Below are 22,631 nucleotides of genomic sequence, written 5' to 3' on the forward strand. Positions count from 1 at the left end.
TAGCTTAAATAGGAGAAGGTATCTATCTATTATAATAAGATAATATAGGTTTATAGCTATCCATTCGCGATTAGGATAATTATTATATTAGAATATAAGCTAGATTTCTTCTTAGAGAAAGACTATACTAATAATAACTATAAATGGCGTTAAAAGTATAAAAGATCTCTATGGCGTTAGCTTATTAACTATTAATAATCTTTATTACTACCCTCGCTATAAAATATATTAACTAACTAGTTAATTCGGTACTGTAACTAATAAGGATTTATCCTAATATACCTAGTATGAGAGATCTAGTTTAGAAATAAGCTTATAAATTATCTTAATATTAGTATAAAAACTTTTTTTAATATTTAAGGCTTATTTATCCTAACCTTTAATATAAGATAATAGAAAGGTTTTAAGTCCTATAGCTATAGCGTTCTTATTAATATTAATTTCTAATGATTATTAGACTAATATAAGATACTTTTCTTAGTTTCTAAATAAGCGCTAGTATTAAGCGTCTTTTTAACTGTATATATAATATATACTACTATTAACGTAGCTCCTTTTAATCCTTAACTATTTAATATATTATAATATTTTATTATGTCTCGAACTTTAAGATTAACTAAGATAAGATTATTTTTAGTAATAGGAAGAGTAATAGGTATGTAGTAAGAATAGGTAGGTAGAGCTTCTATTAGAAACCCCTCATATAATTAGTAATAATAAAGAAAAGCTAACTAATAACTAAGACCTAATTACTTAAATCCTAAGTTAATACGCCCTTTAGATAGAAGAGTTATTATATATATATATATATATATTAGATATTAATAATAATAATATCCTATTACTATTAATATAGGAAGGAAATAATATATAGCGTGTATATAGTAATAAGAAATTAAGGTTAGAAGCGCCTAAGGTAAGAGTAACTTTATTTCGTATTAGTTATATAATAATAATATAAATATTAACGTATTTTATAAGCGAGCGGCGTACCTTACTAAAAACGTATTAATTAATTAGACTCTATTTTTAACTACCTACTATGCTACTAATTCGCTCTTAAAGCTCTTAAAATTCAGTAGAGTAAGGGGGTAGGGTCTTATTAGCTATCTAGGCTATTAATAAGAAAGGAATAAGCGCTATTCGTGAAGTAGTATATTTATTTAATATACCGGAGACCTCTTTACGCCGCCGTCCAAATAGCTACTAAGCGCGTAGCGAAACACGCGTAAATAGCTATAAATTAATAGAAATTAAGGAGGAATCCCTTTAAAAATAGATTCTCTCTATAGATTCTCGCGGAGTAGCCCCTTGGCCTTCTTTAGTATAAGAAATAGCTAATCTACTACTCGCGGCGCGTAGATCTACCCCTATTATTTCGGTCGGCGAGAATTAGGTTATAAACTTTATAAAAAGGTATCTTAACCTATTATCTTGGTTCTTAAAATAGTATAATTTTAAGCGTACGAAACATAAAGACCTAAAAATTATTAAAGAATAGTTTTCTCTTAGTCTAAAAGACTATACTTTAATATAGTATCGACCCTAATAATATCTATATATACACTTTAACGAGACTAGTTTTAATATAGGCTTAATTATAACCTTAAAAGGTTATTACAAGAAGGGAATACTACAGTTAGTAAGCACTTTTAAAATCCGGAAATCGCGCGTAGGTAACTATAATTAAGTGTATAAATACTTTAGGATAGGCGCTTCCTCTATACGTGCTATTTAAAGGCAAAGTCTTTATTAAATCTTAGTTCGATAGCCTCTTAGACGATTAGAGACTTAAGGTTAGTCCTAATAGATAGACTTCTAATAAAATTAGTCTTTAGTAGCTTAAAAAGCTCTTTATTCTATCTACTTCTTCACGTATAAAGGGGAGTATAGACTTTTAATAATTAATAGCTATAGAAGTTATTTAACCCTAAAATTTAAGAAAATTTACGAAAAAAAAATAATATTATTATAATTTATATACCTCTATACGTATCTTACCTTTTATAGCCTCTTAATATTAGCTATTTTAAGGTATTAAAGCGGTTGTATAGTTAACTTATTAAATTAAAAATATATATTAGAATTAACTATATTAATAAGCTAGACTTCCTTAAAGCCTACCTATCCGCGCGAATTAAGATATTTAAATCGGAGACTATTAAAAATAGCTTTACCGCCGCTAGTTTAATATCTTATAGCCCTAATTAAGTGATCTTAAAGCTTAATATTACCTACCCTAATACCCCCCTCGAGCTTAGGAAGCGAGTAGGATATAAAAAATGCCTTTAAACTACGTCTAATATGAAAGTAAGCTTTCTTGATTAAAGCTTTACTAAAAGCACGCTTATAAAGCCGCCTACTAAGCCTACTTAACTCTACGATAAATTAAGTTTTAATGGCTTATTAAACTATAATACAATCGATAGCTATTCTCGAGAAAGAAATAAGCGATTTACACGCTAAAAATAAGAAAAAGAAGCGAAAAAAGACTAGATCTATAAGGTAGTTCACTTCTAAGGAAAGTCTCTTAGTTTTAGAGGCCTCTACCTTATTATCGTAGCTAGAGTAAGCGGTTTTAGCATAAATACCCCGTGAGGTAGAATCGGCTCTGGCACCTTTACAGCCACGTAAGAGAGCCTTACTAAAGTATAGTATCTATAGAATTTAGGGTCGTAAAATAACTATATATCCTAATAGAACTCGTTTTTAGCTTATTAAATTTAATAGCGTTTTAGTTAAGATAATTACATTTAAATTTGATAGGTTTGGTGGGGTGCGCCGCTCGCTTGTGTGCGCCGCTCGCTTGTGTGCGCCGCTCGCTTGTGAAATACGTTACTTTTACCTAATTTAAATATTATAATTCTTATTCCTTTAGAAAGGGCTAGTATAAGTGAAATACTATAAAAAACCGCTCTAAACTATATAATTAATATAGGTCCTAAGTTAGCAAAGGTTTATTATATTTATAGTCCTATAGGAATTCCTATCTGGGGTCTAGTCCCGCTCGACCCACTCCCACGGGAAATGTCAAGGTCTAATAATATCTAATAAGTATGTCTACTTAGAGCGGTTTATAAATATAATCTAGTTTATCTCTTCCCTAAATACCAAGGGATACTAGAGTACACAATGCTACACATGATCTTAATAATATATAGATCAGTTGGCTCTCTGTAGCCTGTTAAGGCCGCAAGTAATTGGTGCTAGTTTTTCCGTAACACTACGGTAACGAGGAGGTTGCTTAGACAACCCTATATTATTAGAGGACGGCTCAAGGACCATGACATGAATGATTCGGTGGAGCATCCGTTACACGTAATGGTTTTCTCAAGATAAGGAGTCTAGTGCTATCTATCCCTTCTTATATATTATGCCTACCGCAAGTCTATAGGCTCAGTCCCCCCGATTCCCCATGGCCGTGAGTAATGTTGATTCCTCAAATCTATTACAATAAGTTACCATTGACCCTCTTTGTTTTCTTACGTTCTTACCTGAATGAAGAGGTATCAACCCGACAAAGTGTACAATTTTACATTATCATCGCTAAATACATAGACTCAGGGATTATCCGTCACACTTCACATAATAGGATTATTACACTTTGCGATACAAAGATATAATCCCAAAGTGATGATACCTATGCCTGTAAGGTGGGAGAGCGACAAGAATATGAGTCTAATGCCGTATATATGTCCATCATAACAATTATTCTCTCTGTATCCTAGACACAAGACCAGGTTCAAAACGCAGACAGCAGTTAATGGAGAGATGCATAGATGGAATTCCCTGACTCCTACAAATGCTAACACGTTGATAATACAGAGCCCTAAGAACGCCGATCAAATAAAATGATCCCTGTTGTTACAATCAGGCGATGTTACCGGCCATACCCATGAAAATTGCCTGGGCAGCCAACTGAAGTGACCAAAACCCAACCTTTTTGAATCGTCGTTTCCGGGCTTGATCATCCACAACATCCCGGGCAAATGCATCGTAGGTCTTGGAACTTATCAGTACTGACTTTGTACGAACCAAAAGGGAAGCACTCACCGCAGCTGAAAGGTCGTCCATCAAACTGCTGTCAAAGATAGTCCAGCTTCCATCGAAATCTCCAACGCGCTTGACCAGACGGCAGTTGATTGGGATGAATGTTCGCTTCGAGTTGATATAGGCAACAATAGGCCGGATAAGGGCGTTATTGATGTAAGAAAGGTCTCGGGTGAAGATAGGCACAACTGCTCGAACATTATTCAGATGCACGCGCAAATCCATGACAAGGAAACGGCGGTCCTCATTGTCAGATTCCTGACCAGATGTTGACGACAGAGACTCCGGATAACGATTAGAGATCACAGTTGCCTCTAGTCGATCATAGAAATCGGCCATCACCTTGGCCAAGCTCTCATTATTCTCTGCAGGGAACATGATATCGGCTACAATATCCACGGTTCCCTCGTGGATCCAAGAGAAAGGACCCTGAACACCGCGATTAAGATGGTCAACATTAAGTCCGTCGACGCGTATCCTGTTGTGCTTCTTCCACGGGCTGGGTTTGCCATCTCTCTCTGCTCCGTCATCCAACCTCGTGCCTGTAAAGCCATGACTCTGACGAGCATGGATCGTGAACAAAGAGTTGTCATAGGACCCGGACATCATGTTGGCAGAAAGGAAGTCATAAAAGAGCCATTGTTTCCGCAATTGGGGAAGGTCGCAAGAAAAAATGCTAACAGAGAATGGTCGAAAGTTGTCAGGTTGATATATGGTGACAAGAAGGTCATCCATTTTGAATGAGTCAATCTCAAAGTCACCGGGATTATGCTCATGTCGGTAGGATTTGGGGTCCAGGTCCTCCTCTGGCCAGTAAACATGCCGGCGGTCGACGACACCCCGTATGCCTTGCACCTCCACATCACGGAGTGGACCTTTCCCATTGAGCCACTTGGTGAACGACAGTGTCACATTAACCGTCTCGATCGACAAGTCGAATTGGGTATAGTTGGTGTCTTCCTCCTCATCGGATACGACCTGGGGATCTTCGGATCCAGTTTCACCTCGAGCTGCAGCTGCCGCAGCAGCAGTCTTCGACGAACCCTTACTGACATGACCAGTGCCTTGTCCCGGCCGCTTTGATACAAACACATTCTTAAATGTGATGACTCCATTTCTCCACTTGGGGACGATTGCAGACTCGAAGACAACTTTTACCCCAGAGGATTTGGTGAGATAATTGCCCACCCATCCTGCTAGAGTCTCTGTAGAAAACAAAATTAGGGTTGAACACGAAATGCTAGAGAAAACGACATACCCTGGGCAAAAACCGTGTTGATCGCGAGGATCAGCAGTGAGAAGAAAGTTGTAGTTCCCACAACAACCCAGACAACATGACCCAGGAGGACCCATGAAAAGAGGGCGGTCATCTCATCCAAATTGAAAGGACGCACACTTCGTATAGAAAACCACTTGAATCGTACTTTTAACCGTGACCAGAACCCAGTCGCTGCAGCCAAAAGCTCTTCTTTTGACGGCCGGTGCAGATGCGGCATATGAGGTAAACGATCCATCAAATGGCGATTGGATGTTGTCTGTTGAGGGTCATGATATTTTTCCTTGACGGTAGATGTATCCTTGCTATAGCTGACACTTTGGAGATCATGGTCATTTCGTCCTTGTGTATCTTTAGACATATCTTTACCGCGCTGGGAATCATTGGAAGTATGTATGCTGCGACTCCAAACATATTGGGCGGCAATTTTATGAGAGGGGATGATGCGTGCTGTAGTAGTTTCCGCTGCAGTGGGAGTGGGCGAGATACCGAGGACGAAGCATCCACCGGAAGCGAATCTCTTGGTAATATGGGTCGTATTCCGTGGGTGTGTCGAGATTCGGGGTCGACTGGAAATGAAGTCGAAAAGTTTCCTTGTAGAGGTGTCGGAAATGCGATTGATTCGTATGCCAAGGAATGGATTTGCTGTTTCCCAGATGTGGGCGTACAGCCGGCGTCCCAGATTGGCAGACATATCTTGTCTTCACATCCTGTAGTGAAAACAAGGAGCTTGAAAACTGAGCTCCCGCAAGAAACCGAGAGACTTGTTGACGGGAAGGGAAGCTTGGAAGAGCCAAATGAAATCATCGCCCGCGGTTTGTATTGTTTGCATCAAAAATTTCACACTCCGCCCACACTCAATTTTCCGGGCGAGGGGACTGATAAATTTTGCGATAACAAAAAAGTTGCTTCAGTCACACCATGTCGGCACCTACAGCTCTTCGCCAGCCTGAAGTTACAGGCTTTCAGTCCGAGAATGTCTCTTATGGTATTTTTATTCAACCTCCGACATCCTCTTCACAGCTGACAATCAATAGACCAGGGTGATGAAATCTTGATTGATGCACACGCCTCGACTGATGCGATCAACCCCGTCGTCGAGTCTACCGATGACAGTGAAATGCGAATCGATGAGGAAGGTCGTCCTGTCTTCACCCCTGCCAAGGACGTCGCCACTGCCTATCGGATCGAGACACGAAAAGTGCCTGTTCCTCCTCATCGGATGACACCACTCAAAGCGAACTGGACCAAAATTTGCCCCCCCATTGTGGAACACCTGAAGTTGCAAGTGCGAATGAACATCAAAAGCCGCGCGGTGGAATTGCGAACCTCCAAATTCACCAACGATGTGGGTGCTCTACAGAAGGGCGCAGATTTCGTCAAGGCCTTTACTCTCGGCTTCGACATTGACGATGCGATTGCGCTTCTCCGACTTGACGACCTATACATTGAAACTTTTGAAATCAAAGATGTGAAGACTCTCAACGGAGAGCATCTCGGTCGCGCCATTGGACGTATTGCAGGCAAGGATGGAAAGACCAAATTTGCCATCGAAAACGCCAGCCGGACACGAGTGGTACTTGCCGATCAGAAGATCCATATCTTGGGTGGATTCAAGAACATTCATATTGCCCGAGAAGCAATCGTCAGCTTGATTCTGGGTAGCCCTCCGGTAAGTTTAACGTACAAGTTGAATGATGGGGAATTCTAACGCAAAACAGGGTAAGGTATACGGCAACCTCCGAACCGTTGCCTCACGCATGAAGGAACGGTTCTGATATTATGAGAAGGGTTTCGATCTTATGAGATATCTCATCTCTTCCGGCATGGTGTGGGCGTTAATACAGGAGCATCAGGGTTTACGACTTGTTTTCTTTTCTTTCGAGATTATATGATACTAGGCATGATGACATACAAAATATGAGTTTCATCAAAATATCCAGTCATTCCGATTATATTCGTGTTCAAGTAGTTAGAAAGTCTAAACACCTGGTAGCAGGCCATGTGGTCATCATTTCTTGCGCTCTAATCCTTCTTCAAAGGGTGGTACACCTCCTCAACGCCTTCCCGGGTAATAATCATCATTTGCAAGCCATCACCAACCTCGATATGTCTCTCAACGGCACTTGTAAACGCGTCCCGTACAAGCTGCTTGACTGTGTCCTTGGGAAGAGGCTCAGCCTTTTTGGGTTCCAGTGCATGTCCCTCCCCACTTCCTGGGATGTATTGGTTCTTGAAATTGACTTGGTTGTCCAGGAACGGCATGATCAAGCTTGATGCTGCACCAGCAGCACGGCACTGCTCTCTCTCGTACGAGCCTACCGGGTCGTAACTGTACAACGCTCCCTTGCCCTCCTCATCCAAACCGGCCAAAATGGCATGCACGTAGTAGGGGAAGAACCGCTTCTCGTAGAGAATTGTCGACAGTCGTTGCGCACATGCTCCGACCGACATGGACTTGCCGTGTTGATACTTGTACATCCTCACCATCGTATCCAGCCTTTCCTTGAGGGCGTTGCCGTCCGCGGCAAACCCAACGACGGAGAGTAGAATCTGAGCACCTTCACCGGTTTCGTCATCACCGCCAATCTTGAAGACTTTGGGAACCATGCGGGAATTGATATTGTATCCAGATGTGGAGCGGGTATCGCCGGCGAGAATGGCAAAATCAGAGCCCGTGATGCCCAGGGTGGAACCGCCATTGTCAGTGTAACTAGTATATATCTGTTAGTCAAAGTCCAGACGAAGTGACATCGACTGATTTCATACGGGTAGAAGGAGTGTTGCTTGACAGGAACAGCTGTTGGCTCAGAGAAGGAGTATCCGATGGTCTCACCACGAGACTGGTGGCCCATAAACGACGTCATCTTGGCAGAGGGGATGCTTGATCAAAGAAGTATCACAAGAGTATTTGGAGAGAAAGGATAAAGGTGTTATTGGGAAAGAAAGTCGCGGTTGGAGCGGTTCGTAGAAGGTTGGAAGCAAAGAAGCTGTCTGGGTGTCTGACGCGATGCGGTAGCTGCCTTCCGCTTATGTAAGGGCCTCAAGCTCCCCGGCCTCAAACGTCTACAGGTGCGAAATCTTGTTCCCAGGCAGTTTAATACATACTCTAGTTGGGGAGGCAGTATATCGCTATCTCTTTTCCTACGCTTTGCTTGTTAGGCCTCGTTACTTGTGCCCTAGCTCCCACGGCAACACCATGCTTGGTCTTGGTGCATACGAGAGCAGCAGTGAAGATGAGGTAGAGCTTGATGGACCTTCATCTCAACCCCAGGTATGACTGGTCCATGATCATTACTAAATTTTTACTTGTGTTCACTCTTTATTTCTCTAATAGCATACCAAGGAGCCTTCAGTTAGAACAGCGCGAGCAGACCAGGGTAAGCTTGTTGCGACCAAGTCCACATATCTGGCATTGACACTCACTTCATTTCGAGGTCCAGTCGAGTCACCGTATGAGAAGCCAATGCCAAATATTTCCACCAATACTACAAAATTGGCCCCAGATGGGCCTGTTCTTGGCCCTGAGTCAATTGACAGGGCACCCGATTTGGGGAGCGCGCACATAACAACTGGACGCTCGTCTCCCTTTCTGGCTTCAAGGGCACTCATTCAGGACCTCACACTTCCTCCGGTTCCCAATCTAGACATACCACCGTCACCCCCTGGATCTCCCGATGCAGCCGCAAATGCGAAATTCGAGCATTTCCTCTCGCTCAAGAAGCAGGGTGTGCACTTCAACTCGAAACTTGCCAGCTCCTCATCACTCAAGAACCCTAGCCTGCTGATGAAGATGATGAATCATGCTGGGATCAATGAGCAATCGCAGTATGTCACTTCGCTGCCGGTTGACTTGTGGGATCCTTCCAGTCTACCAAGATGGGGATTCAAGGAAGAAATTTTGAGTATCCAACAAGAGTTTCGTCAAAAGATGGAAGAGAAAAAATCATCGGGCCAACGAAGCTCTATAGATTTTGTCTCTGGCTCTGCGCAAGGGCCTGGTCGCAAAGAAGGTCAATTGGGCTCAAATCCGGTTTAAAAACAATGACCTTCCGATGATCCCACCAACCCAACTATTCCTACATATATGCATACATAACCTGTCCAGCCGTTTGCCAGTTGTGGCATTTGAATTTTGATCTGATCTGAGAATGGCGTTAAAAAAACGAGCCCGACGGTGCCAACGCCCAGTGATACAGTGTATTGCTTGCCCAAAGGAAGACTACGCTTTCCTGTACTCGAGAGACAACACTGGTCTATATTGACTTGATATTGTCACTGCTTGCTCGTAGAGAAAGGACCGTGAACATGATACGAGCAACACTTCCCTTAATCCCCTCGTGGAATCTGGGTAGTACTGAGGCAGTTGGCATTAAAGACATGTCACATGCGCATCACTGTGCTGCATGGCCTCAGCACTCCTCTCTCATTCAACCCCCTCCGCCGCCACCTGCTGCCCCTTGGTGGTTGCGCCTTCTTGCCTTCTCATACAAACTCAAACAAGAAATCAAGACCATTCGATCAAATTCTTCACCATATTCCACTCTGATCTGGATTTTCCCACATTTGCCCGGTCTCTTTGTCCCCGAAAAGACGGCCAGCACCTGCTCAGAGCGCTCATCCAATAGCTTATAGTTTTGCGTGGTCCATTTGGACGGTGCCGAGCCATCAACACCAACGCTGCGTGTTCGCTTCCAAAGAAAAGACCGTCTTGCCCCCGGAGCTTGACTTGGCTCATATGGAACAGCCATTTCAAAGCGGTATCTCGAACTCTGGATATTCTCTTTGGTCATGTCCTCCCACTGGACGCTGCTCATATTGTCGGGATCTCCAAGGCCTAGTTTGTACTCGCCAGAGAATTTCAGAAAATTGGATACGGCCACAATTGGTGCTTGGCTGCTAGCACCAGCATGGAGGGTGAGGTCAGGCTTGTTGCGAGTAAACAATGAAATATCCGCGTAGAAGAGCGGCGTTCCGTCTGTGGAGTTGATGTCATAGTGCCGGTGAAAGATCGACTTAGAAACATCGTATGAGCGAGAAAGGCCGGAAGTTTCGATGGGAGGGTGAGATGCAACCGACCCTGCTCGGCTTGAAGAAGACATGATTATTGTTTGGCTCAATTGACTTGAAAGCAAAGTATACCGGTATTTATGTTCTCAGCATTTAAGGACAATGTGAGCAGGTCATTATGGAGGTGATGATCCATGGTTCTTGGGGAGAGGCTTAGACAACAAGCGAATACTAACATCTCTCTTTATGTCTTCGGGTAATATACAGGGCTGTTGCATAACTCATATGTAATACTTTTTCTACATGGTAAAAGTTAACGTTAACTTACTATAGGTATACACATGTAGTTAGGAGAGATTCCAATGGCGCTGGCTCCGGGGAGCGCGAATCTTAGTCAGCTGGTAGCTCTCCGTCAGCTCGACTGCCTGTTGGTAGCTCTCTACCGTCATCGCCCTGTACTATCCATCTTGGTCGTCCTTGTCGTCCACACTTTGCTTTCACCTTCGGATCTCTTACCGCAATTCTTTTCTCGTCTCACTCATCATGAACCACTTCCCTGAAGCCTGGGGCCGAGTGGGTGGCACAAATCTCCTCTACCTTGCTCTCCTGCTAATGATGTTGATAGCCTAGAAACGATGTCTACGGTGCCTACGATCATTCATATTTGCAGACCTCGGGTCCAAAGGCCCACACCTCATCTCCTGCAGTGACTGGAACGTCAGTGGTGGGTGTCAAGTTCAATGGCGGTGTTGCTTTAGCTACCGATAATCTGGGTATGCATCTTCTGTTGAAGTGTTCGATTCCATCTCTGCAGCAGCATCTAATTTGATACGCTTTCTGGATATTCAGCTTCCTACGGATCCCTCGCCCGTTTCACAGATGTCAAGCGTCTACGTTCGTTTGGCGACAAAGCCATGGTTGGGTTTGGTGGTGACGTTTCCGACATGCAATACCTCGATCGTCTGCTCGAATCGATGGACATCAAAGAGAACTACTCAACCCATGGCAATATGCTCAACGCCAAGAACTTGCACACATACCTGGCCAAGGTGTTCTACAAGCGACGCTCCGAGTTCAACCCGCTGTGGAACCATGTCCTTGTCGCAGGCTTTGATGGAGAAGGGGAACCGTTCCTCAGTTCGGCGGATCTGTTGGGAACAACATTCTCTGCCCCTCACCTGGCTACGGGCTTTGGAGCTCATCTGGCTGTCCCGATTCTGCGTCGCAAGTTCCCGGAGGGTACACCTCTTGAGGAAGTTAGTCAGGAGGAGGCCGTGGCGGCCCTAAAGGAGTGCTTGAAGGTCTTGTTCTACCGTGATGCGCGAAGTCTCGACAAGTATTCGATAGCGGTGATCACCAAAGATGGCATTGATCTGAAAGAGGATGAGCAGATCCAGGGCCAGAGCTGGGCGTTTGCCGAGAGAATCAAGGGATACGGCGCCCAGACTGTCTAGATTTGATATTTACATGAATACACGGGATTTATTACTTGTGCAGTACCCAGTCAGCCAGAAGTTCTGTGATGACTTAAACCATACTGGTAGATATATCCGTATATTCAAATTACGCCCCCGGGGCCTTCCGAAACAGCGAGAAGCTTATAGCTTAGAGCTAGGCTTCTCAAACACCACGCGGTTGGTACAAGAACCCACACCCTCGAGGCAAACCTCGACTTGATCGCCATCTTTCAACCACAGAGCAGGCTTGCGGCCCATCCCGACACCTTGGGGTCTATCAAACAGTCAATCAATATAATCCAAATCATGATGTGGGGTTTACTTACGTTCCAGTGAAGATGAGATCTCCGGGCAGCAGCGTGGTGCCCTGGGATAAGAAGGCTATCGTCTTCGCCACACCAAAGATCATGTCTTTTGTTGAAGAGGATTGAACTGTCTGCCCATTCAACTTGGTGGAGATATGCAGAGCATTGGGATCCGCAATGGCACTGGAAGAAACAATTCCAGGGCCAAAGGGCGCCCATCCATCAAAGCCCTTGCCCAATCCCCACTGCCCTCCACCCCGTTTGATCTGCCAATCTCGGTGAGAAACATCATTGCCAACAGCATAACCCAGAACGTAGTCCAGGGCTTTGCTTTCGGGGATATTGCTGGCCTCTTTCCCGATAATAACAACCAACTCACACTCGTAATCCAGACCCTCACCTTCCTGGGCAATCCGGGGAATGGGGATATCATCCCCCGGTGCAGAAATTGAAGTAAGAGGCTTGAAGAATAGAACTGGATACTTGGGGATAGGCAGATTTGACTCTTTGGCATGCTGCTCGTAGTTGAGTCCCAGGCAGCGAACTGTTCCAATATCCTTACGAGCCAACGGCGCAAGAAGCAATTTGATCTCTGCAACCTGGTCGGTGACCCGGTACTGACCGAATATATCACCCTGGATGACTCTTGCCTTGGTGGCTTTGGCAATGTCGCTCACTCCAGATGGAAGAAGAGCATCGCCGTAGTAGATCTGGCCATCCTTGGCCAGGAAGCGAACAAGACGCTAAAGCCAATTAGCACAGCTCGTTAAGATATAATCTAGACTCACTGTAAAGGTAGACATTGTGGTTGGAAAGAGAGTGAGAGAGGGGGGAATGTAATTGATGTAATATCTCGGGGGTCGGGAAGGTGATCGCCGGAAAACGGACCTCCCTCCCCATCCTCGCAAATGGCTCGACTCTCCGGTCTTCAAAGAGATGTCTTGTCTCTATACCGAAAATGTCTGCGTGAGATTCGAAAGAAGCCTACGGTAAGTATATTTCAACCCGCACTCCGTATCTCATCTGACCGTTCCTCAGGAATCACGGCCCAACTTCAAAGCCCATGCCCGGTAAGCTTCACTTTTCCGGCGGCATTCTCCCATCTAACGCGGGTTATAGGGCAGAGTTCCAAAAGCATCTCTCGGTGAATAAAAAGGACTTTAGCGCTGTGGAATATCTCCTACGCAAAGGCCATCGACAGCTCGAGATGTATGCCTCCCCGGGAATCCGCAACATCCGATAAGACCTAAACTTGACTACTCCGTATTCCGTATGTTTCTCGTGATTCCGGTGATTCTCGTGTGTTCCTGTCCGTTTCTCATCTTAGTTGACTCATTGAGCAGAGGTCTGGCCGAATACACCCAAGATGCCATGTCGAGGCGATATACACGCTTTGACGGGTATGTCTAGTACCTTTCGGTGGAGGTTTCTCAGAGCTTTTGTAACATAGTTATGAAATAGGAATGCCGTGTTACATCTAACATATCAATTAGTGCCCTAGATGCCCAAGCTATCACTGGTATCCTTATACACAGCCTGAGCTCTGAAGCCTTTACCCAAGCCCATGCATTAAAACTTTTACAAATTACAAATCCCAGTAAGAACCTTATATAAAATGCATTTGTCAGTGGTTGATTCTTGATTTTGCTGGCGGGTTGTAGAGCGCGCCACGAGGTTCTGGATGATTCCGGAACTATAAGTTACCATTTAACGTTAACGAACATGGGCACCTGTATAAAACGCAAGATAACCTGCCAGTTTTGATTCTATTCATCCAGAAAATCTCCAAGTTAAATCAAACCAAACCAACTCCAATCTCCAAATGGCTTTCTTTTCACATACCGGCTTCTCGCCACTCCTGCAACTCCTCGATGACTATGAGGGTCGCCGGAAACCTCAGCCACCCACCTTCGCACCAGCATTTGACGTGCGGGAATTAGATGACAGCTACCACCTAGACGGCGAACTCCCTGGTGTGGACCAAAGCAACATCGAGATCGAATTCACCGATGCACACACGCTTGTCATCAAAGGCCACACCGAGCGCAACTACAACAACAACAACGAAGACATGGCTCCAAGCCGCAGCCCATCTCCGGGCTGGCACCAGCCTACAGTCGAGGATGAGGATGCAGAGTCGATTGCTACTACGGCTGACACCGTTTCATCTCATGGGAAAGCCCAGCCTTCCCCGGCCCATTTCTGGGCTTCGGAACGTTCTACCGGTGATTTCCAGCGCACATTTAGCTTTACTGCTCGTGTTGATCAGGACTCTGTTCGGGCGAGCTTGAAGAACGGGATTTTGTCAGTTGTTGTGCCTAAACAGACTACTCCCACGACTAAGAAGATTCGTATCCTGTGATACGAAGATCTGGGAAATAATGTTAGGCAGGATTGCATTGGGTTTTGGGGGCGGCGTTTGCACTGCATGTTTTATAATCATTTGGTATTAATTTGAGATATGTTTGATGTTTATTTGACCACCGCACTATGGCACTTGTTATTGTAAGAGCTCAAGCTACATCGACGCTGGATATGCATATTGAAGTATACCCCCCTTGCTTGATTCAAGCTATCTACACAAGGGCATTACCCCGGCCACGCGGTCAATTCAACGAGTGAGATTGTATTTCGGAGACTACTATGCATCTCGGGGACGCATTAAGCTACGTCTTAATTCGACATGTTAAGCAGCCAAGAAAATGTTAGCATTGCGAGATAAATCAAGCGCATAAAGACCGACAATGCCATGGAACCCTTGTGCAACGCCAAGTATGATTTTCGCTCCAGTTCCAATTCCAAAAGGGTATACCTAAGACAACTATGCCCCCTGCCCTAAACTCCAAAACATATCAACTCCAGAACTTTTGTAAATCCAAAATATAAACCAAAACCAAACAATAAAACAAAGTAAATCAATAAAGCGCAAAAGGAGAGGCAGTCATATGAACATCGGGCTGAGGACGCGATTTCGTCAACCGACAGGGACGGTAGTCGTTGCTCCGGCTTCGAGGCCGGCCTCGGATTGGCTCAGAAGCAGCTAATTCGACATCGATGTTATTTTGCAATTCGCCCGGGGACAGGATCGTAGGCAGCGGGGGAGCTTCAACGCCGGGCCTCAGGCTCCAGATACGACTGCCCTTCTGACTTCTGGATCGAGAACGCCGACTAACAAAGGTATCGTTCTTTTCGTGGATGTGATAAGCAGAGGCTGACCTGCGGAGTCGTTCCTTATTTCCAGCGATCGTCTTCTGGTAACTTAGGGTTTTCTCCACGTTAGCTGAGGAGCCTGTAGAAGATATGGCATCAAGCATGCCCACGGACAATCGATCACCATATAAAGGGCCCCGAGTGAAGCCTTGTTGGTGATGGGGCATAGACAGACACGGAGACTCCACAGCGGGCTTTGCTTCGAGTCTGGTCCCATAGGACGAAGAATATTCCGTGTAGCGGGGTGCACATAACGTCGACCGACGCGATCGCGTTTGAACGACCGGAGTCGGGTTGCTTGAGTCATACCATCGATGAGAGGCTGGGAGCAGCCGTGAGTAATTCTCGGGCCTTTCCTCGAGACTCAAGTGACGCTGCATGCTATCTGCTGGTCGACTCGAAGCCGGGAGATTGGAGATCCACACATTTTTTGAGCTGTCCGCACCACATGAGCCAGACGTCTGTGAATCAATGGATCCCCGAGTCCGGCTTCGCTGCATAGAGTGGACGGATGTGGCAGAGCTGTAGCCACTGTCTGATTTGTTGAGGGATCTGGACGTGCTTCGGGCAAGGCCATCCAAAGCACTTTTCTCCAAATGGATCCTCGTATCGTCACAGAGAGCGATTTCTTCATCATCTGGGTCTCCAGGGAACAAGGACTTGTTCCGTGAACGAACGGTGATAGTGGGAGACTTCTCGAATGAGAAAGGGCTGCCGGGGACATCGTCAGGTTTCTTCAAATCGGATAAGGCGGGAATCTCCAGCGTAGATCCTCTGAGAGGACCCACGACTTCAATATTTTCAAGTCCTAGTCCAGGCCTATCTGGCAAAGGAACGCGCTCGCTGGGGCATGGAGAGGCTGAACCATTGACCACCCTCAGAGATCCGAGCTTGAGAGCCCCGAGTTGAGTATATCGGGCATCAGTTGGACTCGTCGGCCGCGCTGGCGATGGGAGACGCATTCTCTGGGTTGAGGGCAAGGGCCAATGCAAGACGGCCGACTCGCTCGGATCGTCGATCGGCTCTCCAATCGGCGATGGAACGCGCCGGATTGCACCCGTTGTGCGTCTCGTAGCAACACCAGGTCGGGTCAGGAGTGATCGTCGGCGCGTCAATGAGAATCGCTGGTTGCCAACCAGGAAATGGGTGTTGGAAGAAGTTGCATCTCTGTTTTCATAGACAGCACTATTTTGCCTCTGAAGAAGAGTCTGGATTGAATTGGCCCTTTTTGGCTGTTCGTATACCGGCGAGAATTGGGAAGATGCATCTGGCGATCCAGGCTGATACGAGGCTCTTCTAGAACCCGTTGTCAAAAGGCCTGGGCTGTCTTGATGCTTCTCGGAAGCCTGATCATCTGTGGAGGCGGCATATTCATCCGTTGGGCTCTCTTCAGATGGCTCTGCCTCAAACAAGGTAGGAGGAATCTCGGCTTTCTTTGGATAAGAGATCCGTTTTTCCACAGGTGTATTGGAGATATTATATCCTACCCAAGGATTTTGCCACCCAATCAGCCCCGAGGCCTGCGATGAATTGGCCTCCGATCGGAGGTCTTGAGAAGTTTGAAAGGTGTTGAACTTCTTGGTTAGAGGCTTTGAAAGTCGGTTGGAGCGGCGCGTCTCATTTTGGGGGCCTGATTGCGTGTTGCCCATGATTCAGAAGCCAGTGGGTTCCACAATCCGCTCCAGGCTGTGAATGAATGATATACAATATCGAGGGGCTTTGGTGACAAGCACTGTCCCCCCGCACGAAGGGTGACCTGGCTCAGATATGCACAGATGCACTCTCCAGATTAGATCCCCAGACTGTTGACGTCAAGCCACGACGCAAATCAATCCGAGCTTCAAGCTCGTGCTCCCGCTGGGTTGGCAATTGAGTGATCGATTGGCGGTTGACGGGTATCCCGACAGGAGGCCGGAAATATGGGACAGACCCGTGTTTCAGATTGGGTGATATCCAGGAATCAGTTGGACAGGAGAGACGGAGGTCGTGGGATTGAGGTTACGCCAAGTCCAACGGGGTCCCAGGGTATTCACAAAAGCAAGATTTGAGGATGTTCACATACATTAAAGATTACAGCAAAACAGGAAAGTAAAAACAAGAAAATCAAATAGAACAGGGATGCCACTAGGGCCAGCTTGCGGGGGGAGGGAGGTGGGAGGAAACAAGCGATACATAAGAAAAGAAAGGCATCATGCAACTAAGAAAGACGAAAACGCCATAAAGTGATCCACAGTCTCTGCATGCAGAGCAAGGAACAAGGAAGAAAGAACAAAGAAAGCGAGAGAGGGAATGTACAATACTCCCGCAAGCGGGGAGAGGTACCCACTACACCTCATCCCTAGCATCACACCACCCAACAGTCAGGTACCAGGTACCCGCCACAATCAGCTTTGTTCCCACTTCCGGTCTTTTCTGCTTTCATCCTTCACACCGCATTCAGATGTGCTCTCACTTTCCTTTCCTAACGCAGTCCGAGTTTGAGGATGCATGTCAAGCTCTCTGCACTTCCGCCTCGATTCGACTCCTCACAAAGGTAACTCCCTTTCTAGTCTTTATCCTTTTTCATCGACATTACTGGATACTGGATACTGGATACTGGATCCTGGATCTGGATACTAGATACGAAAGAGAGTTCTCATACTGACTCCGCTGAATAGCCAGGGACTGGCCTCAGGATCACACAATGTATTAATGTACCGATACCGATGCAAGCCACAGATGATCCAGAGGAACAGGAAGACGACCCGGTCTGCAGATACCAGCCCCATTAAGGGATGTTTAGTCCTAACCCTTCACCGCAGGAAGCTCTTGTTCGCATCAGCCAGCCCAGTTTAGAGGTAGATTATGACATCCTGCTATCCCCCACATATCAGGTCCCCGTCTTGTACTTCGGCCTGAGGTGGCACAACCACGGTCCGCTTGGACTCGACGCCGTCTACCAATATGTGGTGCCAGAACAGTACAGGCAAGAATTGAAGAGTGTAGGTGTCATGGGTGGAATTAGTATGGGTGTAGGTGCAAGCTCCAACCTCGTGACAAGAGCTCACGTCTCCGCGCAGTACCATCCAGACTCTGGCGCCCCGGCATTTTTTGTCCACCCGTGCAACACGGCCGATGCCATGGCGCATATTGCAGACCCACAGAGCGTCACTCCTGGGTCATACCTACTCATCTGGCTCGGTCTGGTGGGTCATTGCGTGAACCTGCACGTCCCACGCGAGCTTTTCGCTTAAATGGTACCAGACCATCGTGCATGTGCTGAAAAGGAAATCGATTGCAGAGCGAGGAAACCTCAAAGGGAAAGGGGCCCCCCGCCATTGGCCAAAAAAAAATTGATGCCGAGGTATTTAGTCCTCGTCCGAGGAAGCTTCCATGGGCACATCGCTGTCTTCATCCATTGGGGCTTCCTCATCACTTTCCTCCTCACGCGCTCGCTTCACTCCCTGTCCCTCGCCATTGGCATCGGTCGGGGGTCGCTGAGGGAGCGCACCGGGTGGCCCACCGAAGATAGACTTCTGCAGGTCGGTCGAAACTGGGGCTGGCCCAGTAGTAACTCCGACAAAGGTGCCGCGAAGCTTAGCAATGACATGTGATGGGCCTTTGGCATAGACGATTTTCTAGACAACGAATTAGTGAGGGGCTTCGCGACGATAGCAGGACAAGTTAGCAGAACAAGCTACACACCATTTGTTTCCCGAAAAAGTCAAATCCCTGCAAAGACCGCAGTGCCTGTGTACTAGCCTGAATATCCTTGAAAACAACATGGGCCTGGCCTCGCATTTTCGGGGTCTTCAAGGCTACAACGTCAAGGACAGTGCCGTAGGTAGAGAAGAGGGTGTAGAGTGACGATCGGAGATCATGCTTGCGGAGCTTATCAGGCAGGTTAGTGCAGTAGAGACTGATAGATTGTTAGTACCTATAGCCAGGCGACACTCAATTATCTTGAACGGAAGCTCACGTTTGGTTTGGAGGACCAGTCGCGACGGCCTTGCCGTCAGGGCCTCCACGTGAAGGCAATGCTTTTGACGCCATTTTTGAATTTGATATGATGACAGAAGTGGCTCAAGTCTCACAAAAAGCGGCAGATAGGGTCTCTTGTGGGGAAGGAAGCTCAATTGCGTTCTGTGTCAAGGGAATGCCAGCTGAGGTTTTGAAAAGCAGCTTTTAGTCAGGTGACAATATTACCTAACCGGTCCCAGGCGTCATCAGCCTCCCCTACCCTCCCCTCCCCGTTCCCGCATCCCGCAAGTACACAATCCACGACTCGACGGTAGAGAGCTCCTCCTGTCGTACTTGTTGTGCAATATGGCCGCTCCACAGGCTTACCATCTTTTTCATGCACCAATTGCAGACCACTCGTTCTCTTCTGATAAGCAGACACTTGCTGTCGCCCGAGAGAACAATGTGGAGCTATATCAGTCGTCAGGCAACAAGTTCGCGTTGAGCGATGAACTAAAGGGCCACGAAAAGACCGTTACCAGTGTTGATATTGCTCCCAACAGTGGTCGAATCGTCACTTGCTCGCAAGGTCTGCTTTGATTACATGCTTCTCGACCGTACTTTTTACTAACGGATGATGGTCGCTCTATTAGACCGTAACGCCTACGTTTGGGAAAAGACCCCTGACGGCTGGAAACCCACCTTGGTACTTCTGCGGATCAACCGTGCTGCTACCTTCGTGCGCTGGTCTCCTTCGGAACAGAAGTTTGCCGTCGGGTCTGGCGCTCGAGTGATTGCAGTCTGTTACTTTGAGGAGGAGAATGATTGGTGGATTTCGAAGCACCTGAAGAAGCCTATTCGCAGTACTATTACCACCCTTGCATGGCACCCGAATTCCGTTCTGTTAGCAGCTGGATCTACCGACTCTCATGCGCGAGTCTTCTCGAGCTTCATCAAGGGCATTGATAGTCGCCCGGAACCCAGTGCCTGGGGAGAGCGCCTGCCCTTCAACACAATCTGTGGCGAATACCTAAACGACTCGGCCGGATGGATTCAAGGTGTGGCATTCTCCCCCAGCGGCAACGCCCTCGCCTTCACCGGACACGACAGCAGCGTGACCGTCGTATACCCGAGCGCACCAGAGCAACCTCCACGGGCAATGTTGAACGTTTCCACCCGATTGCTACCCTTGAACAGCCTCATCTGGAACGGCGAGACTGAAATCATTGCAGCTGGCCATGTAAGTCCTTCTATTTCAGTCCCGTGTTACTTTTACTGAACGTTGAATGTAGGACTGTGAGCCGTTCCGATTCCGCGGTGATGAGAACGGATGGCACCTTGCTGGCTCTCTGGAGAACAAGGCAGGTGATGCCGGGGGTGCCCGCGAGGAATCTGCTTTGAACATGTTCCGACAGATGGATCTCAAGGGCCAGACACAAGCGGACACCAAGCTTAAATCGACCCACCAGAACACCGTGAACACCGTCCGCGTTCATGAGGAGGTCAACGGCGCTGTCAAATCTTTTAGTAGTAAGCAGATCCTCCGTGTTGTTTCAATCCAAATACTAATAATGTCATAGCAAGCGGTGTCGACGGTCGTGTCGTGGTCTGGTCTGCATGATTTGGACAATCCACTCTCTTATGCCAGTGTTCCAACAATAGCATGCATATAGTACGGAATTCCTAGTAGAACATCGAGCACATGGCATTGAATCCTTACATAATGTAAACCAAAAGATGCGATGACATAATGAGGTTACCCCAGATTCCAGTGTTCTCCACATCACACGACTTCTGTTCCTGTCTTCAACACCTCAACCATGCTTTACCATGGCGAACAGTATCTTCTTTCTTCTAGTTCTACATTTTCTGAGGCTTGTCGCAGCTCAGAACGAGACTAAACATGTCTCCGGCGATCTTTTCAACTCCCTCGAGGAGCTATCTCGCCTAGTGGACATCTCCTATTGTGTTGGAACTTCTGGAGTACAGCAGCCATTTCAGTGCTTGAGCCGCTGTGTCGAGTTTCCCGACTTAGAGCTGGTGGCTGTGAGTCTTGACAAGTGTCAAGGAGCCCGCAAGCAAGGAAATCAAGATTGACATATACCCTTGATAGACCTGGAATACCGGCGTTCTCCTGTCTGACTCGTGCGGATATGTTGCAATCTCACACCCCCCTTCACCGAAACGTATCGTCATCGCATTCCGAGGAACCTACTCAATAACAAATACGATCATCGATCTCTCCGCATACCCCCAAGCCTACGTTCCATACACCGGTGATGATAACAAAATAGCTGACACCCAATCACTCAGACCGTCCGGATCACGTTGCGAGAACTGCACGGTTCATGCCGGATTCATGGCTTCATGGCTCGACACCCGGTCGATAATTCTGCCTCACATCTCAGAAGCGATGCAAAAATACCCTGACTATGAAGTGACATTAGTAGGCCATTCGCTCGGAGGTGCCGTGGCCGCACTAGCAGGCCTCGAGATGCGCTTGAAGGGCTGGGACCCACAAGTAACGACATTTGGTGAGCCGATGCTTGGGAATGGGGACTTTGCACAGTTCTTCGACGAACAGTTTGACTTGCAACCCACCAGGTCAAATAAGAGCTTATCTCAGGATAAGAATCGCTTTCGTCGGATCACTCATGTCGATGACCCAGTTCCACTTCTCCCGTTACAGGAGTGGGGATATGAGCCCCATGCGGGCGAGATCTTCATTTCGAAGTCCTATCTTCCCCCGTCTCTAGGAGATGTACACCCGTGTGTGGGTCACTACGATCCCAGGTGTATTGCTGGGTCAGAAGCCCCTGCTCTTCTGCGGGGAATGTACCATGATATCAACATCCCAGTCGACCTATCCACCTCCAGCATGAATCATTGTCCAATGCCTCTTGGAAATCATGCCTCTGAATCTGGTGAGCAGGTTCTCCTTGGGCAGTGGAAAGGCCAAGATACTACTAGCTGTAAGATGGGTCATTCCGAAGACAGGCTGTCTCTCATCCGGTGGGATTGGTCGCTTATTCCGGCAAAGTATCGACTCTGGGAGCTGTTTTATGCCCATCGTGACTATTTCTGGAGGATTGGCCTATGTGTTCCTGGGGGTGACCCCAGTGGTTAGTGGGTAATATTTAATTAACTAACGCTCGAGCACGTTTCTGGCAATCCATATGTCGCCTCTTCTCAAACACTCACTTATACCCCAATTTGTATGTAGCGACCGTTATTAGAGGATAACAAGTTGTTTGGAATCTAACTCAGCTGTCCTCATTTCAGATTCGCCTAAGACAAAGTCTAATGTTAAAACAGCAATGCAAATTTGTATCGTTATCACATGAAACCAAAAAGGGCTAGAAAGGCATGAAACAAGAAAGCGGA

At 46.7% G+C, this 22,631-nt stretch overlaps 14 protein-coding genes across 14 annotated transcripts; 8 read left to right on the top strand and 6 right to left on the bottom strand.

The window, feature by feature from the left end:
- Positions 1–3,870: 3,870 nt before the first annotated feature.
- On the bottom strand, positions 3,871–6,020 carry PENARI_c001G03658 (mitochondrial distribution and morphology protein; the record flags this gene model as incomplete). The annotated part of the gene is made up of 3 exons (XM_022626411.1): positions 3,871–4,002; positions 4,054–5,255; positions 5,309–6,020. The coding sequence occupies 3 exons, from the start codon at positions 6,018–6,020 to the stop codon at positions 3,871–3,873; spliced, it is 2,046 nt and encodes a 681-aa protein (XP_022493794.1).
- Positions 6,021–6,247: 227 nt separating this feature from the next.
- Positions 6,248–7,104, top strand: PENARI_c001G10502 (pre-rRNA-processing protein PNO1; the record flags this gene model as incomplete). Its single annotated transcript, XM_022626951.1, has 3 exons — positions 6,248–6,314; positions 6,364–6,998; positions 7,048–7,104. The coding sequence occupies 3 exons, from the start codon at positions 6,248–6,250 to the stop codon at positions 7,102–7,104; spliced, it is 759 nt and encodes a 252-aa protein (XP_022493765.1).
- Positions 7,105–7,351: 247 nt separating this feature from the next.
- On the bottom strand, positions 7,352–8,193 carry prs3 (proteasome core particle subunit beta 6; the record flags this gene model as incomplete). The annotated part of the gene is made up of 2 exons (XM_022626242.1): positions 7,352–8,039; positions 8,096–8,193. 2 exons carry the CDS (start codon positions 8,191–8,193, stop codon positions 7,352–7,354), a joined length of 786 nt encoding a protein of 261 aa, XP_022493339.1.
- Positions 8,194–8,525: 332 nt separating this feature from the next.
- On the top strand, positions 8,526–9,365 carry PENARI_c001G04845 (HCNGP domain-containing protein; the record flags this gene model as incomplete). Its single annotated transcript, XM_022626493.1, has 2 exons — positions 8,526–8,600; positions 8,664–9,365. The coding sequence occupies 2 exons, from the start codon at positions 8,526–8,528 to the stop codon at positions 9,363–9,365; spliced, it is 777 nt and encodes a 258-aa protein (XP_022493224.1).
- A 391-nt stretch (positions 9,366–9,756) lies between these two features.
- On the bottom strand, positions 9,757–10,428 carry PENARI_c001G08829 (uncharacterized protein; the record flags this gene model as incomplete). The annotated part of the gene is made up of 1 exon (XM_022626823.1): positions 9,757–10,428. The coding sequence occupies one exon, from the start codon at positions 10,426–10,428 to the stop codon at positions 9,757–9,759; it is 672 nt and encodes a 223-aa protein (XP_022493399.1).
- Positions 10,429–10,879: 451 nt separating this feature from the next.
- pre4 (proteasome core particle subunit beta 7) lies at positions 10,880–11,790 on the top strand (the record flags this gene model as incomplete). Its single annotated transcript, XM_022626376.1, has 3 exons — positions 10,880–10,909; positions 10,962–11,109; positions 11,186–11,790. 3 exons carry the CDS (start codon positions 10,880–10,882, stop codon positions 11,788–11,790), a joined length of 783 nt encoding a protein of 260 aa, XP_022493364.1.
- A 144-nt stretch (positions 11,791–11,934) lies between these two features.
- On the bottom strand, positions 11,935–12,901 carry PENARI_c001G08786 (fumarylacetoacetate hydrolase family protein; the record flags this gene model as incomplete). The annotated part of the gene is made up of 3 exons (XM_022626820.1): positions 11,935–12,067; positions 12,120–12,841; positions 12,887–12,901. 3 exons carry the CDS (start codon positions 12,899–12,901, stop codon positions 11,935–11,937), a joined length of 870 nt encoding a protein of 289 aa, XP_022493168.1.
- A 105-nt stretch (positions 12,902–13,006) lies between these two features.
- On the top strand, positions 13,007–13,341 carry PENARI_c001G10872 (succinate dehydrogenase assembly factor 1; the record flags this gene model as incomplete). Its single annotated transcript, XM_022626983.1, has 3 exons — positions 13,007–13,087; positions 13,137–13,168; positions 13,218–13,341. The coding sequence occupies 3 exons, from the start codon at positions 13,007–13,009 to the stop codon at positions 13,339–13,341; spliced, it is 237 nt and encodes a 78-aa protein (XP_022493656.1).
- Positions 13,342–13,920: 579 nt separating this feature from the next.
- Positions 13,921–14,460, top strand: PENARI_c001G02321 (Hsp20/alpha crystallin family protein; the record flags this gene model as incomplete). Its single annotated transcript, XM_022626300.1, has 1 exon — positions 13,921–14,460. One exon carries the CDS (start codon positions 13,921–13,923, stop codon positions 14,458–14,460), a length of 540 nt encoding a protein of 179 aa, XP_022493997.1.
- Positions 14,461–15,013: 553 nt separating this feature from the next.
- PENARI_c001G11108 (uncharacterized protein) lies at positions 15,014–16,957 on the bottom strand (the record flags this gene model as incomplete). The annotated part of the gene is made up of 1 exon (XM_022627001.1): positions 15,014–16,957. The coding sequence occupies one exon, from the start codon at positions 16,955–16,957 to the stop codon at positions 15,014–15,016; it is 1,944 nt and encodes a 647-aa protein (XP_022493763.1).
- Positions 16,958–18,013: 1,056 nt separating this feature from the next.
- Positions 18,014–18,541, top strand: PENARI_c001G09104 (ATG3/ATG10 family protein; the record flags this gene model as incomplete). The annotated part of the gene is made up of 2 exons (XM_022626841.1): positions 18,014–18,055; positions 18,110–18,541. The coding sequence occupies 2 exons, from the start codon at positions 18,014–18,016 to the stop codon at positions 18,539–18,541; spliced, it is 474 nt and encodes a 157-aa protein (XP_022493845.1).
- A 114-nt stretch (positions 18,542–18,655) lies between these two features.
- PENARI_c001G05717 (U2 snRNP complex subunit MSL1) lies at positions 18,656–19,340 on the bottom strand (the record flags this gene model as incomplete). The annotated part of the gene is made up of 3 exons (XM_022626584.1): positions 18,656–18,925; positions 18,993–19,206; positions 19,267–19,340. 3 exons carry the CDS (start codon positions 19,338–19,340, stop codon positions 18,656–18,658), a joined length of 558 nt encoding a protein of 185 aa, XP_022493785.1.
- A 273-nt stretch (positions 19,341–19,613) lies between these two features.
- Positions 19,614–20,868, top strand: PENARI_c001G07543 (WD40 repeat domain-containing protein; the record flags this gene model as incomplete). Its single annotated transcript, XM_022626724.1, has 4 exons — positions 19,614–19,836; positions 19,901–20,487; positions 20,540–20,777; positions 20,828–20,868. 4 exons carry the CDS (start codon positions 19,614–19,616, stop codon positions 20,866–20,868), a joined length of 1,089 nt encoding a protein of 362 aa, XP_022493774.1.
- A 209-nt stretch (positions 20,869–21,077) lies between these two features.
- On the top strand, positions 21,078–22,374 carry PENARI_c001G02143 (lipase family protein; the record flags this gene model as incomplete). The annotated part of the gene is made up of 2 exons (XM_022626282.1): positions 21,078–21,293; positions 21,361–22,374. The coding sequence occupies 2 exons, from the start codon at positions 21,078–21,080 to the stop codon at positions 22,372–22,374; spliced, it is 1,230 nt and encodes a 409-aa protein (XP_022493185.1).
- Positions 22,375–22,631: the final 257 nt, after the last annotated feature.

Source organism: Penicillium arizonense (genome assembly GCF_001773325.1).
Source record: "Penicillium arizonense strain CBS 141311 chromosome Unknown PENARI_contig001, whole genome shotgun sequence".
Classification (NCBI taxonomy): domain Eukaryota; kingdom Fungi; phylum Ascomycota; class Eurotiomycetes; order Eurotiales; family Aspergillaceae; genus Penicillium; species Penicillium arizonense.